We start from the raw sequence: 17594 nt of genomic DNA, 5'->3' as shown, positions 1-17594 counted from the left end.
AGGAGGCATCAACACCTCCTTTGAGTCTGTTACAATTTTTCTCCCAAACTTGTTGTATGGCCTGTGCATTAGTATCCCTCAACTAATTAATAAAAGTTTGTTGACTAAACTTTCTTAGCTGTCTCAACTTTTAAGTAAGTCTAGATAAGATAATTCATTTCAATATCATCTGTCATTTGTTTGCAACCCCTGACTGACTACATAATTTAAAGATTAAAGCTCAGTGGGGAGCACAGTATCTGTTGGAGGACCTATCATATTGCTTCTATCAGATCTATTGTGGTGGGTAAAAATCCAAACATCCAAAGTGTCAGTTGCACAGAACGGTGAATGGAGTCACATTAATTAACTACACTCATAGCCTATGGCTACATCTGTGATTTCCATGCTAAGATGTCAAAATAAGACCTTGTTGCTAAAATTGGTTAAAGTTGTGTGAGAAAAAAGGCTGTAATCATTGTGATGTTGGATTTATTAGATTTCTGACATAAGATTGCAATTTGAATTAGAGGAGTTAAAAAAATGGCCCCAGTTTAGTTGTGACTGACTTTTGATTTAGTGTTCAGTATTTAGTTGTGGAAAAATTAATAAATCCTTAAAACAGAATACACGAGTGAAAATAAAATAACATAAATAAAATTTTTGAAAAGCAGTTGCTCAACCTTAAAACTATTTCACTCGTGGCCCATTAAACACTTTTGGATTTTGGAAAGGACGATTACACGATAACGTGCAAAGCTCTAAATATGAAGACCGGAAGCGGTGCATCTTGGGTTATATAGTCCATTTCAGGCCCGAAGCCCGCTAAGGCTGAGGAAGACGAAATACGATCGCCTACAAATCCCATGGTGCCTCGTAGCGAACTGTACTCTCCAGAGCAACCTTCAACAACAGTGAGCAGCGTGTCAGACGTTAGCCAGGAGGACAGGCCCTCAAAGATGGAGAACGAAGAGAAAACTCCGTCTGTACCTAACAGGTAAAACGGTCAGGAAATATGTGCTCTTGTCGGAAAACATTGAAATAATACCACGATATTAGTGGCGACCTTATTTTTTTTTTATACTCCGCTGGCAGTTGACGTAGATAATTTAGGGAAACACGACCTGTCACATTGTGTGGCTTAATGGACACAGCCACTTTAACTTCCATACAAAACATGACGTATGGTGTAATCGTTAACTAAAGGCGTTTTATAAACTCCCTCATATAGTTATAACAGTGTCCAAATCTTACACAAGGTTCCCTCTTAACATAACTTCTCTTTTCTGTACTCAAACTAGGAAAACGTTTGGGGGGGGAAATAACATACTTCACATGAAATACTAATGCGCCTTAAAGGTGAACAGCAACTGCAACGTGGCGGTTAAAGGGGAGAGAACTCAGCAGCCTGGGGGAAGTGAAGCAAGAGGTCGCTTTCATGTCGTATATGACAGAAACATGACGTGTTTTTTTTTTGTTTTTTTTTTTTTTTTTAGTGCTGGCACTGCAGCATTGGGCAAGTGCTATTTCTTGACAAACAAATGCCATCTTATCAACTAATGTAAGGTTCCAGATAGACGTATGACATTTGAATGGGGTTGACTACCACTGCAGCTGCATCTGCATAAACAAATTATACTGTCATTCATCCAATTAGTCTGTATCCACCTACCATGAAGCCACTCTACATTCTAGTGCCTTACAGAGCCACAAGAGGGTGTTACTGCATCAGTCAAACCACAGAGGGTTCATTCCTGTTTATCAAAACAAACGCCAAGCACCAGAATCACACATGTTCACATTTAACCCGGGAAAGGATTGTTGACAGAAATGATCCACCTCATTGTTGCACAAAGTGAGAAATAACTGTGGATTTAACATTACAGAGCGAGTTGAACTAAACTTTTAATTAAACAAGTGAAGATTTAGCTGGAAATTCATGAAGTGGAGAGGCATATATATCACTTATACTGTCGATTTTAGGAACAGAATGCATATAAATATATGTATCTACCAACATGTGTTTGTCCCAGTTTCTCAAATAGATACGAATGTGCATTTGGAATGTAGGTCAAGACGAAATATGTTATAACTACATGGTTTCTGTGAAATGTGACTTCAATTACTAAATTATTCGAATTTGCAGAATTTGGGTTCGTTTCAGATTATATGTTGTATATAGTGAGTAGTTTACCATGGTTCTCTGTACATATCAGTATTTATTGTGAGTTTTTCCTACAGCTTGGGACCTGTAGCGCTACTGTGCACCACTATGACTGTAGAGACACTGCTAAATGTTTGGCATAGCAACCAGATCAAACTTCTTGTTCCAATGTGGCAGCTGTGCTTCAGAAAAATTGCAAAACTCTCAAAATTGCAGTGATGATTACAGAAAAACACTAGAATTCCGTTGTGTTTATGCATTGTGGTTTTTACAAGGAAGTGGTAGAAATCAAGTCCAAACTGTAAATATTTGGAAAATGCTTTAAATTTTGGTTTAAAACTAAGTAGTAATGCTGTTAAAGTGTGGTGGGTGCAGTCCGTTGGTTTGTTTTTGGTGCACTGAAAAAGTATTATTCTGTCTGCTCTGATCTCTGAGTAAAACGATTTGTTTGTCTCTACAAGTTGTGGCCTGGAAGGAGTGTGTACTGTATGTGCCCAGGGCTATTCCGCAGACTGTCAGCTGATAGAGCAGTGCAGCTAGTGTTGGGTTTCATCATGCTGTTTATTCCCTGGGGGTGAAGTCTGTGTGTGTGTGTGTGTGTGTGCGTGTGTGTATGTTTGCTGTTATGCTGACGTCTCCAGACTCTGCTGTAAAGTACACAGAGACATAGTGTGTCCCTGCAGGGGAAAAAGCACATCGCCTCCCCATTCTCTTCCTCTTCACCTTCTTCCTCTCTCCCCTCTCAATTTCTCCTTTACTTCACCCCCTCAACACATCCTGAAGCACCCGTGTTGTGAATTCGGCCAACTGCAGCAATAACACCACAAAATAATATTAGCCTGTTGGTTTGTTCCCACTGTGGGTTTTTTCCCACACTATCTTTTCTCCTTAGTTTATTTTTCGTATCTCTGTCGCTCCCTTCTGGTTCCTCTTCTCACCTCCAGCCAGATATTGCAACACTGGCTGTCAAAGACAGATGACCCAAGCTTGGCATGTTTCTGTGTGTGCATGTCTATGTGCGTGTGCCAGGAGTGTTAAGGTCTGACTCTAACCTGATGCTATTAATACCACCTAATGAACATAATCTGCAGGGTAGGTTATCCTCTTACATTTGTTGGCTGGACGAGTAAGGGGAGGAGGGAAGAGCAAGGGAAAGAGGAGGAAAAAGCTGTGCAGCAGTTTCACTCCGAATGCACCGTATCTACCAAGCTGCAGCACATTCTCTCTCTTACACCACTGCTTCATTGGCTAGAAGACACAGATGTTTAAAGTTTCGTTTCTCATCAAAGCTGACTCCCCTTTATATTGCCCTCCCTCTATCTCTTTGTCCTTGGATGTGTTGTGCCAGAGTGCAGTACTGTTAAATGCTTTACTGTACTTCAGTGTGCATATATAACAAGACAAAAATATAAGATAAAGACAAAACTTGCATAGTACACACAGTGGAAATTGTAATTATATCTCAAGGCATGAACTATCTACCGGCTTATTCAGGAGCTAGAATATCTGGCTGTTGGACCCTAACATCTGATGGCAGGTAAGTGTATTTATTTCTATATTTTCTGTTTTCCTTCATTTCTAGTATCATCAATTGTATTAGCCAATCGTGTGTGTATAGCTGAGCGACGATTTAAATGTGTGAGTTTCTCCCTTCAAGATCTGGTTAAACACGAATGACATATTCATTCCTCAGTGCTCTGGAATATAGACATAAGACTTTAGTTGACTTGCTGTGAGAAAGTTTCAGTTTGTCAGTTCAGAGTACCACTTTGATGTGAATGACTGTAAAAGTGTTTTTGTTCTGACACCCAAAGTTGCAGTGCAATCATTATGTGATTATATAGTATTATTTAAAGCAATTCTGTAGCACGAGTTCAAGGGAAAACTATCAATTGCATCAACATTATGATTACCAATTATTGTAATTTTCTCAGTTGTTTTGATTGGTCAAGTACTTTTGGCTGTTATGGTCCTGACCTCATGTCAACCTTCATAGATCATTGTATATAATGTTTAGGAATACTTTCTGCTGTGACTGTTGAATAAGGGCATGATTCAGCATAGCCACAGAAGTATATCTTTTATGGCACCCTGGTTTGGTTCTTACTGATAACCCAGTTGGGAGTGTGCTACGCATCATGTGTGATAGATGTACACTTTCAGTTTTGGTTCCCTGCCTGATTCCACCCAGGCTCAGGTAACCCTAGTTTGATAAGATAAATCTTTTGGCTATCTTGTTTGCTTCACTGTCAACCTTTGGACACATGGGGAGGTTTATGGCCTAATAAAAGATCCAGGAGTCAAGACTTGACTGAAAGATAGAGAAATAGACAGAAGAACATCTTTCACTGGTCAAAGCTGCCTATATAGGTATGGCCACTGGCGTTTTACAGTGTTCAGTGGGTGAAGTGTGGATGCCCCAGATTCTGCAGTGAGTGTTGCTAGCAACCGTTTCCTAGTTAGCCTTATTACTCAGGGAAACTTGTGTTAGTAAAACATCTCAGTAGTGGTTTTGGCAATGCAACATGTGTGGTGATATTCCTTGTGGAATTTTGCATATTTGACATCTGGGAACTAAAACTGATTGCTTCAACAAGTTTGTTTTGTCTTTGGACTATAGTATTTTGTATAAATAAAGCACCACTGATGTCTCAGAGACTTTTTTGAACACAGTGCTTTTCAGGGGGAACACTTAACAATATAAAAAATAAAAAGTTGTGGGTTTTTTTGTTTGTTTGTTTTTCTTTTTTTTTTTGTTGTTGTTTTTTTTAGAGAAGGAAGAGTTTTCGAGCAGAAGTTCTCGATGGTTTATTCAGCAGTGTGGTAGACTGGTTCTTTGTACTGTTGTTCACTGCTCTGAATCATGATTAGCTGCAACCACTGACTGAATATTAATGTACATTCACTTCCCTCATGTAATCTCACAGAACTCAGCTCTCTCATCCGAGTACAGCAGTTTGTGCAACTATACAGTTTCAAAAGTTTAAAATCCCATAATAAAAGTCTTCATTTACAATTGCGGTGATTGTGTCGTGTTGGCATACAAGAAACTTTATTTTAGTCGTAAACAATGCTCTCTTGGTGAAAAAGTAGTCATCACTATGGCTATATAGTTGTGCAGAAGATCTCATTGACCAGCATGTGTGATCCAAATTGTCTGTGCAAATTCACTCTGTGTCTGGTTCCCATGAAACTTTTCATCTGCTTTGAATGAGCTTGTGTGAGGACTTAATATGTAATAACATATTAATTGTATGCTTCAGTTGTACAAGTGACAATATAACTGTTTTCAAGTATGAGAATCAAGATGTTTCTGCTGAAATAAGAAATAGGGTCCTTTTGATGCCCAAGGAAGTTATACTGTACAAGGCAGGTCTCAGTGGTTCAAAGTGTAAAAACTAAACATTAACCTATGACGGGCTAACAAAGCACAAGCTTCAACTGAAAATCCCTCTGCTTAATTTATTTTTTAAATCAGTTTGCATTTCCACCCCAGTATGTGTGTTTGGTAAAAATGCATCACTCACTGAAGGACAATAAAACTGTCAAGCAGACTTTCAGCCTAAGCTACACCCTGTTGAACAGACTATAACAGAGAAAAGCTGAATAGGGTTTCACAAAAAATGATCATGTTTTCTCCTTTACTCCAGACAGTGATGCTTTGTTATATGTTTGTCGTTTTACAGTGGCAACGGTGAGGGATCACTGGACCGGCTTCTCCCCTCGGTAAGCACAGGACTATCACCACGGAAAAGGACCACCAGCCAGTGTAAGTCTGAGCCTCCACTCCTACGCACCTCCAAACGAACCATCTACACTGCTGGACGCCCACCCTGGTACAACGAACATGGAACACAGTCCAAAGATGCCTTTGTCATTGGTAGGAGCAACTCAAAATAATACAACACAATTTATCAGCAGTGACTTTATTTTTTCTTCGATAGCGTTTCATTATCATACATCAGAATACAAATACAGTGCCAGTGCATGTTATTGGAGTGTACTGTCAAACCTGGACAAGAACAGATATGTGACTAGTGTGTATATGTAATGGGAATATTTAACTGATTTCCTGTATAAGATATTAAAGATGTCCATTTGACTGAAATTAGTGATCACCTTATTTACTGCCAACGGATATTGACAAGCTCATTCAGAATCATTGATGTTTTAATTGAGTTAAAGGTGGCTCTGCTTTGCTCCAGAGACTTGATGGAAACAGTATGTTTTGTCGGAAGAGAATATGACACTGAAAAACACCTTTGCCCATTAAGAAAGATGTGCTCTGTTTCTACCTGTCTATCTACAGACAGGTAGAAACATTATTTTTCCACTGTACTCTTGAAAGCTACTGAAACATAATTCCATTCTAATGTTCACTACAAGATGGAAATTATGGATGATCAAAAGTTGAACTATCTCTCTGTCTGTCTATCTGTGTTTCCTGTGGATCCTATATATGTGTTGTGCCTAGGATTGTGTATATTATTGCCTCTCGTCAGTCTCAATCTGGAAGGGATGTTATCTACTGTGGATTGACTAAAAAGAAATTATTTTTATAATTAAGAAGGAGTGTAGCAATGGCTTAAATTTTCCTTTTTTTTTATTAACTAGCGAGGGATGCATCAAAACATGCTCATTATATAGAGGTGCAGATCAAAGCAGAACTACATGGAACAGGAGAGCTCAAGTTTATAAATGGAATGACATAATAGGGCAATGCTAATCAAGCGACTGGCGATTCTGGGCGAATGAATGGCAGATCTTTTATGAAAATACGAGTCTGTCTGAGGAAGGAGAGCTCTAAAAGTAACATTAGTGTTGCCAGCCATGCCAGCCTAGCAACTCTCAGAACAACCCGCTGAGGAAGCAGATAAACGCCACCTTACTTTGGTTGACGACTCAACTGGCCACGCAAAGGGCAGACGAGATTTCCGATGAGAGTGGCCCCGTCAAGGTCTTTCATCGTGGCCTCCCAAGCTAGACAGTCCTCGGTTGAAGTGGCTGTCGGTCTGGCTCATCCCTCCTCAGGGGCAATGTTGTCTCTAGTGCGGCTGGCTTGGTAATCCACTTAACCTCCAAATGAATTTCTCCCTACAAAAACAAAAAAAAAAACACGGACAAAAAGTAAAAAGCGGATGGGAACAGGGCTCAGCTCAAGTGGCCATGGTTGCCAAGGCAACTTGGGATGCTGAGCCTGAGTGCAGTGCAGCCAAACTTGTCCCGATCGCCAGCGGTCTCTACTATGAGTCAAGACTTAGCCTCCATTGGCAAGTGGCCAAGTCCCAACTTCTGAGTTAAAAAAGAAACAAAAACCTTTGTGTTTATTTTAGCTCTCCTCGCTCAAACTTCTTCCCAACTTCTGCTAATGATAAAATTTCGTAATTTCTATTTATTGGAAGGCCCATGGGTGTGATCTGGTTGTTGGCGCGAATTTGGTCCAATCATACTTCTCCCTCTTGCTCTCCGGCATTACGAGGGCAGTTTTGGATTTCGACTACTCCTTTCATCCACCCAAGTTTAAAATGACATCTGAGCACAGAGAAATGTGTCATTTTGATGAGTACAGTTTTCTTTACTCACCATGGTCGATTCGTTGGGCGCGGGATACATCATCCTCTGCAAAGCACAATCAAATGGTTATCTTGCTCACATCATCACAGAACACACAAGAAAATTGAACAAAGAAAAGAACATGTGTCTTTCCTTTCTCTTTCTCAGACATTTATGAGTACGTAGTAGGCACGGTGTTATGGCAACACGCCATTGGTTCCGCTGGTTCGCCATCAGGTGGTGCTGTGGCTACATGATTGGAATAGTTCATTGTCCGGTGTAAGTTCCATCTCTGTCAAATTAGGTCGTAGAAAAACGGTTCAAACTGCTATGAAGTCCTCTTCTTGCAAGGAAGTCAGTTCGGCGTTTTTGCAGTCTCTTACTTGATCAGAATATTCTATTTCTTATTATATCAACCCTTGTGTCCTTGTGGGTATGGATGCATTCCAGGGCGGCTATTTAAGTCCATTGCCTGATAATGTTATCGGGTCAACCTGAGTGGAGGGTCAGAGAAAGGGTGCCTCTCTGCTGGGTTAGGCAGGGTTAAGCTGATTTGTGGCACTAACTGCAATCTATTGTTTTGGGAAAGCAGGCTCTTTCAATGCTAGGTTCAGATAAGGGTCCAGGATGGCACTTACCAGAGATCTGGGAAATCTCTGTTGGTCAGAGGGGTGTGGGAGATTGGAATCCCCTCCCTTTCTTCGGACCTCACATTATATGTATGTTAGCCAATATTTTCCTATTAATGCTTTTTCACAGGTCTGTGTGGGGGCAGTGCTTCAGGAAAGACAACAGTAGCCAGGAAAATCATTGAAGCTCTGGATGTTCCATGGGTTGTACTTCTTTCCATGGATTCCTTTTACAAGGTGAGCATATCTGTAGTATATGTGGCACACGCTGATCATCTATTTCCAATATTTTGATGTGACATCTCTTACTTTGTTTTGTGAATTTTGTATAACCATGCATGTGTTTCCAATTGTACAAATCATTCAAGGTACTAAAAGATTACTAAAATCAGAACGATAGGTGAGTCACAGAAATACCTTGATATTTTCATGGTTACAAAAGACAGAATAAAAGAGATAATAGGATTCAGTTTAAATCCCAGAGTGAAAATGAGGATAAAATGAGGCAGTAAGGAGAAGGGATCCGATATTAGAAGGCCTTTAAGTCAAATGAGAAGCCCAGTGTTGAGCTGGGGAGGGAAAAAAAGAGTTTGAGAGAGCAATCGAGCAAAAGCCATCATTCATGCCCCTCTATACCTCCACCCACTCTCTAGTTATGTAATCCTGTCACAATCTGAAGTCAGCAGTTCAGACTGTTTGGAGTAGGAGGGATAAACCAGTGACCAGTGTTACTTTTGACCTCAGCCAGTGCCAGTATACAGACTGCATTAATATTCATGTCTTTTTAAATACTCATTTCCTTTCCTTTTCTTGTTTTGTAAAGAAAACTAAGCTTTTTTCATCATAGCTAAGAACCATAAACACAGGTTTGTCATTTTAAGTATGTAATCACGTAACTTCAGAAGATAGTCCTGTGGTTCTGAAACTGCCATATATCAGATCTTAGGTTTTAATGCTTGACCACCCTCAGGGTGTGTGTGTGCACGCGGACACACACACACACACGCACTACCTAGTGCAGATGTCACAGTGGCACATGATGTTCTCCTAAAATTAGGTCTCCTGATTTCAACTGCTCTTGAACAGTGATCTGTGTCTAAGTATTTTTATGTAAGCTATTCGAAGACATTTGTGTAATTTTTCATCAGATTTATCTTGTTCTTGATATACCAATGTTAAGCAAAAGCCAGACTACAAGAGGCATAATTTGAAATATTTTGCTCAGGAAATGACCTTGTGAAATTGTGATGTTAAAGTGTTTTTGTTGTGGCCATGTTGTTGCAAATTCATGGAAACATTTTTGTGCCCATTGTGTTCAGGTCCTGACCCCAGAGCAGCAGATTATGGCTGCCAGTAATGACTACAACTTCGACCACCCTGATGCCTTTGACTTTGACTTGCTGAAACACATCCTGCGCAAACTCAAGCAGGGAAAGAGCATAAAAATTCCTGTGTATGACTTTACAACTCATGGGAGACATAAAGATTGGGTAAGGTTAGCATTCATTGCATCCAAACACATAGTTTCTAGGTTAATAAATTACTGCATTTAATCTTGGTTTTTGGATTACCTAAAATAATTATAATCACCCTTGTTCAAGGTTTAGAGTCTCAATGCAAAACTTCCACATTGTCACTGACAAATCATCACTGTGATTTTTCTCTGCTTGTTTTCGTTTTTTCACATACATTGACTCCAACATGATTAATTGTGATAACTGTATGTATTGTCTTTATCTTCACATACTGTTTGTATGTACAGTGTAATGTAATACTACATGCACACATTTCCCCCATAGAAAACCATATATGGAGCCAGTGTTATTATTTTTGAGGGAATCATGGCCTTTGCAGACAAAGAACTCTTGCAGGTAAGACAGTGTTATTGTTCTCTCACACAGTCACCTGGTCACTGGGAGTTGCTGTAGTCAAGTCTGTTGTTTTCCATGCATTGTAAAGCTTTGTGTTTAGCAGTTTTGCTCTGTGTCATGTTTGCCTTTCAGTTGCTGGACATGAAGCTTTTTGTAGACACAGACTCTGACATCAGGTTGGTTCGTCGGTTGAGGAGAGACATTTCAGAAAGGGGGCGAGAAATTGAGGGAGTCATCAAACAATACAACAAGTTTGTGAAGCCAGCATTTGAGCAGTACATTGAGCCCACAATGCGTCTGGCTGATATTGTGGTGCCACGTGGTGTGTATACACACAAATTGAATCACACAACAGATATTTGCATACATCTGTTTGGTTTGTGTGTGTTGTGTTTAGTTGAAATTAGTTAATTAGTTAAAGATTCACTGCATGTTTTCAAATTTCTCTGACTAGAGCTTAATTTACTGCCAGTAATCTTTTATTTAGTTTTGGGGTAGGGTTTTTGTTTTTTGTTTTTTTTTTTTATTATTATTTTTATTTTCCTTTGTATCTCCCTATAAGGTGGTGGTAACATGGTGGCTATCGATTTGATTGTGCAGCACGTCCACAGTCAGCTCGAGGAGGTAAGTTAGGTCACACTTAAATGCAACTATGCTAAGGCAGTTTAATCCAAGTATATGTTAGTCAAAAATTAGGGTGCTTCATTCTTCCTTCCTGGTGTTGTTATGATTTTTTTTTTTTTTTTTTTTTGATCTGACGTGTTATCTTAATGTTGGGAGCAAGTGTGGGCATGAGCTTGTTTTAGAGGTGTGTAATTGCAAATAACTTAAAGCTCCATTGCTTCCTCTAGTGGATGGAAAATATATTGCAGACATTTTTAGAGGAGGAGGATTGTGATTTCCCCAGGCCCCTTCTGTAAGACATTGTGATAACAATTGTAAGCTATAATTAGTTATATTATGTTGGGAGGATAACCCATTGGAAAATGATCCAGGCACATGATTTTTACACATTTGTCTTCTTATTTAACAAGTATTCTTCATCTGTGTCTTAGTGGAGTCCTAATTTTCAAATGAGTATTCATTAGTTACTCCATCATACAGCTGCAGTTCTAGAGATATTGAGACAGAATTTTTTTGTTTGGTAAATTTATTGCTTCTTGACTTCATTGAAATGTAATTGATTACATTTTCTGAAATCTGGAATTTTCTTCACTTACTGTCCAATAATATACTGCACTTGCGAATTTAAATATAGCCTTTCAACTAATCATTCAGAATGGACCTAATGCACAGAGGCACTACCTAAAGAAATTATTATGATTATTTACATGTTTCACACATTTGTAGCTTCTGTTTGACAGATCATAAATTTAAAAATATGAATTAATGGCATGTCCTTTCACTTTGATGTGCAACATGTAGCCTATTAATTGCTCATGAGGAGTACTTTATGCAGCAACATTGCACTTTGATTTTTTTCCTCCCCACTATACACACACAGTAATACACATGCTGTTGATGGACTACTCTCTCACTCTCTCCCTCCCATATCCTCCCACCCCAAATCCCTCCATGGCTCACAGCGAGAGCTCAGCGTCAGGTAGAGTGGCCTTTATCCTGTCTGTCATTCTCTTCCTCACCATCCAACCAGTTCCCCAACCACTACAGCTTCTTACAGGAAGGGAGACAAAAAGAGGCCAACAAAACCAACATCTATTTTTCACTGACGTGCTGGCTGCCCTTGCACATCACCAGGCGGCAGTCTTGTTCTGTATCTTTAAGACTGAGATTTTTAGACTGTGCCAAAATATTGTAAAGATTTCATACACAGCAGCATGAAATACATATAAAATGGCGTGGAATCTGTTCTTCATATTTGAAAGTGAAACATGCATTAAAAGGTTGACAGTTGTGTGGTGCAGCCAGCATTTAATGTAAAGACGTTGGTTTTGCCTCTCGCTACCTTTTACAGAAATGACAACTCTTACTCTTCCTGTCTTCTGTGTCTAAAAATACACCAATGATTCAAGTCACTGACCCCTCCTTTCAGAAGCAACAAGAATGAGAGAGTGACAATACCAGAAAGCGAAAGAGAGGAAGCTCTTGCTACAGCTATTGTTGCCTATCATGTACCTAAGCCACAGAGAAAGTTTCCAATACCCTACTACAAAGCGCTGAGTTTTTCCATTGAATGTCGGCCACAGTATCTGAGACAGAAAGAGCGGAAGTAAACTTGGTGTCTGTCTTTAGACACAGGATGTGCTGGGGCCTGTGAGCAGAAATACCAACCTCCTCTGTTCTACATGGTGAAAGAGTGACAGCCGCTCGGTAGCTTGTGTAACTCCCACGCGTACACACAATGGATGTACACAGATACACTAAACAGATCAAAAACCTAATTGTGCTCTCAAACACCATGGTGTCCTTGAAACCCTAAAAGTTTGGTCTGTTACTTCCTTTCTTCGTAACAGTATCATAACAAATGTAGTGTTCACGAATAAATCCTATTCAACTTCAAATATTTACCTCATCAGTAAGCATATTTCAGAGACCTTTGACATTTTCAAGTCTCAGCTGTCCCACTTTTCACTATAAGATAATCTGTCATCCACTTCATCCACCTGATGGTGTCTCTCCTCTTATTTTTCTTCCTCTTATTTGTTGTTTCTCATCTCTCTGTCTCTCTTCCTTTGTGACTGTTGTGTTGTTTCGTCCAAAAAATCTCTCCATAGAGGAAACTCCGCTGGGATATGTGAGCAGATTTGCCATGATTTCTCTTTTTCTTTGCATCTGGCTAATGTGTATCACAGTGATGTTGTAGAGACTTTAGTGTCAACAACACTATCACTGGGTATTTTTGACAATGCTCCTCTAGAGCCCAGGGTAGAACCAGGCTAACTAGATATTCAGATATGCTGTGGAATAATGGGGTGGTACTCCATGTCGTAGAGACCAGTCATGGAACATAACATTAATGCATAATTATTTCCATCACACAGAAATTTTCCTTTATTTCAAATGTGTATATCTTATGTTAATTTTGAATAAGATCATACTTAATTCTTGATGTTCCTTTCCATTATCATGGTCTCTGCACTATTGTAATTTTCCACTCAAATACTTAACACTGCCACTGTGTGCTTTGCAGATTTGTGTGTTTACACTATACAATGATTAACTTTGCTCTGACTACTACCTAAAATGATTCATGCATGTTTGTGTGTGTGCTGGTTTTCTGTTTGTTTGTTCACTCTACTTGCACTTGCAGTCATGTATATGTGTCTATCTTCCCTCTTCCTATTATTTGTTGCTGTGGTTATAGGGCAGCCCTGGCATCTGCACACCAGGCCCAACCCCTGCCCCAGACCCTCAGCGTTCTGGAAAGCACTCCCCAGGTCAAGGGTATGCACACCATCATTAGGTAAAAGCTACAAAATCTAATCTTTAGTGGGTAGCAACAACCTTTTACATTGAAAACAAAAAAACAAAACACTGACACTCATGTAAGTATTGCTTCTTTCTTTTCTCCATCATCACATGTAGAAATAAAGAAACCAGCCGTGATGAGTTCATCTTTTACTCCAAGAGATTGATGCGTCTATTGATTGAGCGAGCACTCTCCTTCCTCCCCTCTCAGGTGCTAAACACTAATATACTGTTAATTCATTCATAGCACTGCCCGAAGGTTCTCTAATCCTTTGTACAAAGGACACCAACTCTGAATCATTAGATACCTCTGAGGTTAGAGACAGCTGAAAGAAAGAAAATACAACATGAGGCCTTGAAAAAAAAAAAAGTTTAATGGAAAAAGAGTAAGTGCTTGCATCTGCTAATCAGCTAGAATCAGTTAGATGTATACATAGTGGCCTGTGGCAGAAGCCAGGAAACTTATGAGGTTACCACAATGGAAAGTTTCCATAACTTCAGTATAAGACACAGGTGACTGAATGTCTGCACCCATGTGACTAACAGTCCACATCTCACTGTAGATGGTCACAAAGTGTTTCCTTCTATAGCACACCACTGTGCTCACACTTGCGATGTTTAATACTATCTCAGGTCCATGTAGTACAGACCCCCCAGGGAGAGGATTATGAAGGCAGAGCTTTCAATGGGAAGAGGGTGAGTGAACGCCATTACTTCCTGCCATTTTCTCAGCCCTGTTTTTAAGACTTTTGTCTCCAAATAAAATGATGCAATTAACTTCCATTGAATTCCTTCTCTTGTCTTTGTTTTTCTTTAGATCACAGGCGTGTCCATCCTCCGAGCCGGCGAGACCATGGAGCCAGCTCTGAGGGCCGTCTGCAAAGATGTCAGGATCGGCAAGATCCTAATCCAGACCAACCAGGACACAGGCGAACCAGAGGTGCAAATTGGAAACATGGCTTGTAGATGATAGCTAGAATTCTTTATTGAACTGTGGACAACATTTTGCTGACATTTCATATATACTTTGAATGTAAAAAAATATGGTAACATTCAAATAAATGTACCTTTATTGACATTATTAACACAAAAAAATCTGACATTCATATTCTTCTAATCTACAATGGTCCTATTGTTTATTTTTGAAATCTGCCTGTCCTCTCCAGGAAATTGTCATGTTACAGGCTTTCTTCAAGCCACCCACAATATAGCCATGGAAAATTGGTGCTGATCATGTTTTTGATATATTTGTATTAACCCACATCCTGTCCCTAAACATTGTCAGCTTCATTACCTGCGTTTACCAAAAGACATCAGTGAAGATTATGTGATTTTGATGGACTGTACTGTGTCCACTGGGGCTGCTGCCATGATGGCTGTTCGAGTCCTGTTGGTGGGTGAACCTGCTTTTTCAAAAATCTATGCTGCCTGCAGTGAATTGGATTGCGCAATTTTTCACTGTTGTGTTTTCATAATCAGGACCACGATGTTCAGGAGGACAAGATTCTGCTGGTGTCTTTATTAATGGCTGAAATGGGAATCCATTCTGTGGCCTACGCATTTCCACAGGTCAAAATCATCACCACAGCAGTCGACAAGAAGGTCAATGATCTCTTCCACATCATACCTGGAATAGGTTAGTAATGCTGGAAAACAACAAGCAAGTGCAACAGATAATTGGAATGTCAAAAGTGCTCCTTAATGCAGTAATAGTAGCTATTGTTCTTTTATATGATGTGCTTGACCTTTACATGATGTAATCATTTGTAAATATTAAATGGGTGTTATCATGTATGTCGCGCTCATAGGAAACTTTGGGGATCGGTACTTTGGAACAGATGCACCCCCTGACTGGAGCGACGAGGATCTGGACGAGCCCAGTTACTGATGAAATTATTGACAGTGCACTAACTTATTGCGCGATCCAGCACTGCGCCTGTCCGTGGAAGATAAGAGTTTGCACTCTTTGCTTCTTTCAGGCCAAAAAAATTGATGAGCACTTCAAGAGCCAAATATTGTTAAACAAAAAAAAAGGACAAACGTTGGTAATGTTTAGTCACCTTGTTGGAACTATAATTTATTAAAAAGTATTTAATCTCCTGTAAATAATATTGTGGAAAGTGGTGTTGAAATATTTTTATATAATCAGTAAGTTATAAATGCCAAATGTTTTATTTTGCTTTTAAGATTGTCACAACGTCTGTTGAATATAAGGCATATTTTGAAAACATATTCTGTGGGCCATGTGCTGTGGATGACACAACTGAATGTAAATTTGGACGTGCTGTATGGGGGGGAAAAAAATCGAACTTTCAAGACTATTTTTATCACGTGCCATCCTAACAACTTTCAAAAATCTGAACATGAACTCATATTGCTCAACTTCCATTGCCATGAGCGCTTTCTAAAGGACCATTCAATCGGAAAATGCGTAGGTGTGTCTTTCTTCTTTTCTTAGCTCTCTGGTACAGTCTTTTCCTTGTCCGTGGATGCTGATCCAACCAGTAGAAAATAGTGTTGAGAACCATTTTTCATTGCACAGCTTACTACATAAGTTGTGTGTATTTATGCAGAGTGCCCTTCATTTACATATTTAAACTATGGATAGACTTAACCGGCAAAAGGCAAGTTGTACATCTTTCCACTGCAATGAAACTGGGTCATCTGCATTAAACAAACTCAGAATAAATGTTTATTTCAGTTCCAAATGACCAGATTTATGCATGTTTTTATTTTTTTTTTCATGCCATTGATGGAGTGGTTTATTTTTTTGTTTTTGCAAAAAAAAAAAAAGTTCAGAACAAGTTAAAATTTGCCCTGATAGTGCCTGACCTTTTTATGGCATTGAAACAAATAAGATCTGTAGTGCCTGTTTAGCAACGCCTTGCTCTTCATTGGGTCATTTTAACAGTAGCTGCATTGTACAATATTCATCTGTGTGCTTATCTGAACCGATGGAATGATCAGCATTGCATAGAAAGTACAATTAGCATTTTATCATCATGAAGTGATTATCCACTTGAATTACAAAGACAATGTTCACTCTCCTACATGGTTATACTCAACAATCAATGTACAATGTTTTTGATCTCTACATATTATTATTTTTTTTTGTTTCAATTACTCTTTCAAAATAAGAACACTAGAAGTAAAAACATAAATTGAGATGTGTTTGAAAGTGTGTCTCTGTTCAACTTGACAGATTAGCAACATGCGCTGCTACCACTGGTGGTTTGCTATTATCTCTGCTGTCATCTACTATACAGTATGTGCGAAATACTTTTCATTCTACGTTGAAAATCCATCGACAGTTTGTAGCCTCAGTGTTTGACTATGTGTTGTTTAATTCTTCAGCTGCATGTTTATTTATATATATATATATATATATATATATAGAACTTTTACGTTTCTTCCACTGCATTATTTAATTTGTGTCACCTCTACATGATAAATGCCATGTTCAACCAGCTCACCCCAGTTGAAGAGGGATCATTTTTCAGTCACATAACAAGTTTGACTTACTTAAACACGCCTCAAACAATAGATATACACAAGCTGCATATTTTTGTCTTATTCCAACACTTCATGAAAGAATGGCACATTACCTGCACTTTGAAAATGAACAGGAAGGATATTGTGATTGTCCTCTTCAAATGGAAAGTAACCTTGACATCTTCCATCACTCCCCATAATTAGCACTCTGACAGCTGTCAAGACATCAGCCACAGTAAAGTGTGATTGACACACATTTGATGAGGCTGTCGGACAATTACAAACCAGCAGCTGATTAGGCATGTGTTGACCCACAGGAGGCATCTTTTTTCTGAGAGGAGGCATGAGAAGGACAGTGAAAAGGCACACAGGAGCTAAGAATATCAAGAAGCTCATCAGCAGCATTATTTTTGTTCTTGTTTATTTATTATAAAATGTGCACCTGTCTTAGATTTCAACAGTTTTATTTGCAATAGT

The 17594-nt window shown here is 39.2% G+C and overlaps 1 protein-coding gene across 5 annotated transcripts; it reads left to right on the top strand.

Moving 5' to 3' along the window:
* The first annotated feature begins 883 nt into the window (after positions 1 to 883).
* On the top strand, positions 884 to 16790 carry uckl1b (uridine-cytidine kinase 1-like 1b). 5 transcript variants are annotated; one of them, XM_029506289.1, is made up of 16 exons: positions 3321 to 3680; positions 4000 to 4006; positions 5843 to 6023; positions 8456 to 8562; positions 9645 to 9815; positions 10125 to 10196; positions 10329 to 10518; positions 10759 to 10820; positions 12932 to 12951; positions 13522 to 13620; positions 13743 to 13836; positions 14259 to 14321; positions 14443 to 14565; positions 14911 to 15018; positions 15105 to 15261; positions 15434 to 16790. In XM_029506289.1, exons 1-16 carry the CDS (start codon positions 3613 to 3615, stop codon positions 15511 to 15513), a joined length of 1602 nt encoding a protein of 533 aa, XP_029362149.1. In that variant the 5' UTR covers positions 3321 to 3612; the 3' UTR covers positions 15514 to 16790. The 5 variants fall into 5 exon arrangements, with proteins under 5 accessions (XP_029362148.1, XP_029362149.1, XP_029362150.1 ...); XM_029506290.1 differs by lacking the exon at positions 12932 to 12951 and adding an exon at positions 11783 to 11799; XM_029506288.1 differs by lacking the exons at positions 3321 to 3680; positions 4000 to 4006 and adding an exon at positions 884 to 976 and having other exon boundaries at positions 5830 to 6023.
* Positions 16791 to 17594: the final 804 nt, after the last annotated feature.

Source organism: Echeneis naucrates, chromosome 7, assembly GCF_900963305.1.
Source record: "Echeneis naucrates chromosome 7, fEcheNa1.1, whole genome shotgun sequence".
In the NCBI taxonomy this organism is placed as follows: domain Eukaryota; kingdom Metazoa; phylum Chordata; class Actinopteri; order Carangiformes; family Echeneidae; genus Echeneis; species Echeneis naucrates.
The sequence above is the reverse complement of the archived record's forward strand: the minus strand, read 5'-3'. Positions and strand labels throughout refer to the sequence as shown.

Excerpts from the sequence above, each read along its gene's own strand:
- uckl1b (XM_029506284.1), top strand. The coding sequence starts at position 3,613 with ATGAACTATCTACCGGCTTATTCAGGAGCTAGAATATCTGGCTGTTGG. Across the intron at positions 9,816-10,124 it reads ATGGGAGACATAAAGATTGG|AAAACCATATATGGAGCCAG; the intron begins GTAAGGTTAGCA and ends TTTCCCCCATAG. Across the intron at positions 13,837-14,258 it reads TCTCCTTCCTCCCCTCTCAG|GTCCATGTAGTACAGACCCC; the intron begins GTGCTAAACACT and ends ATACTATCTCAG.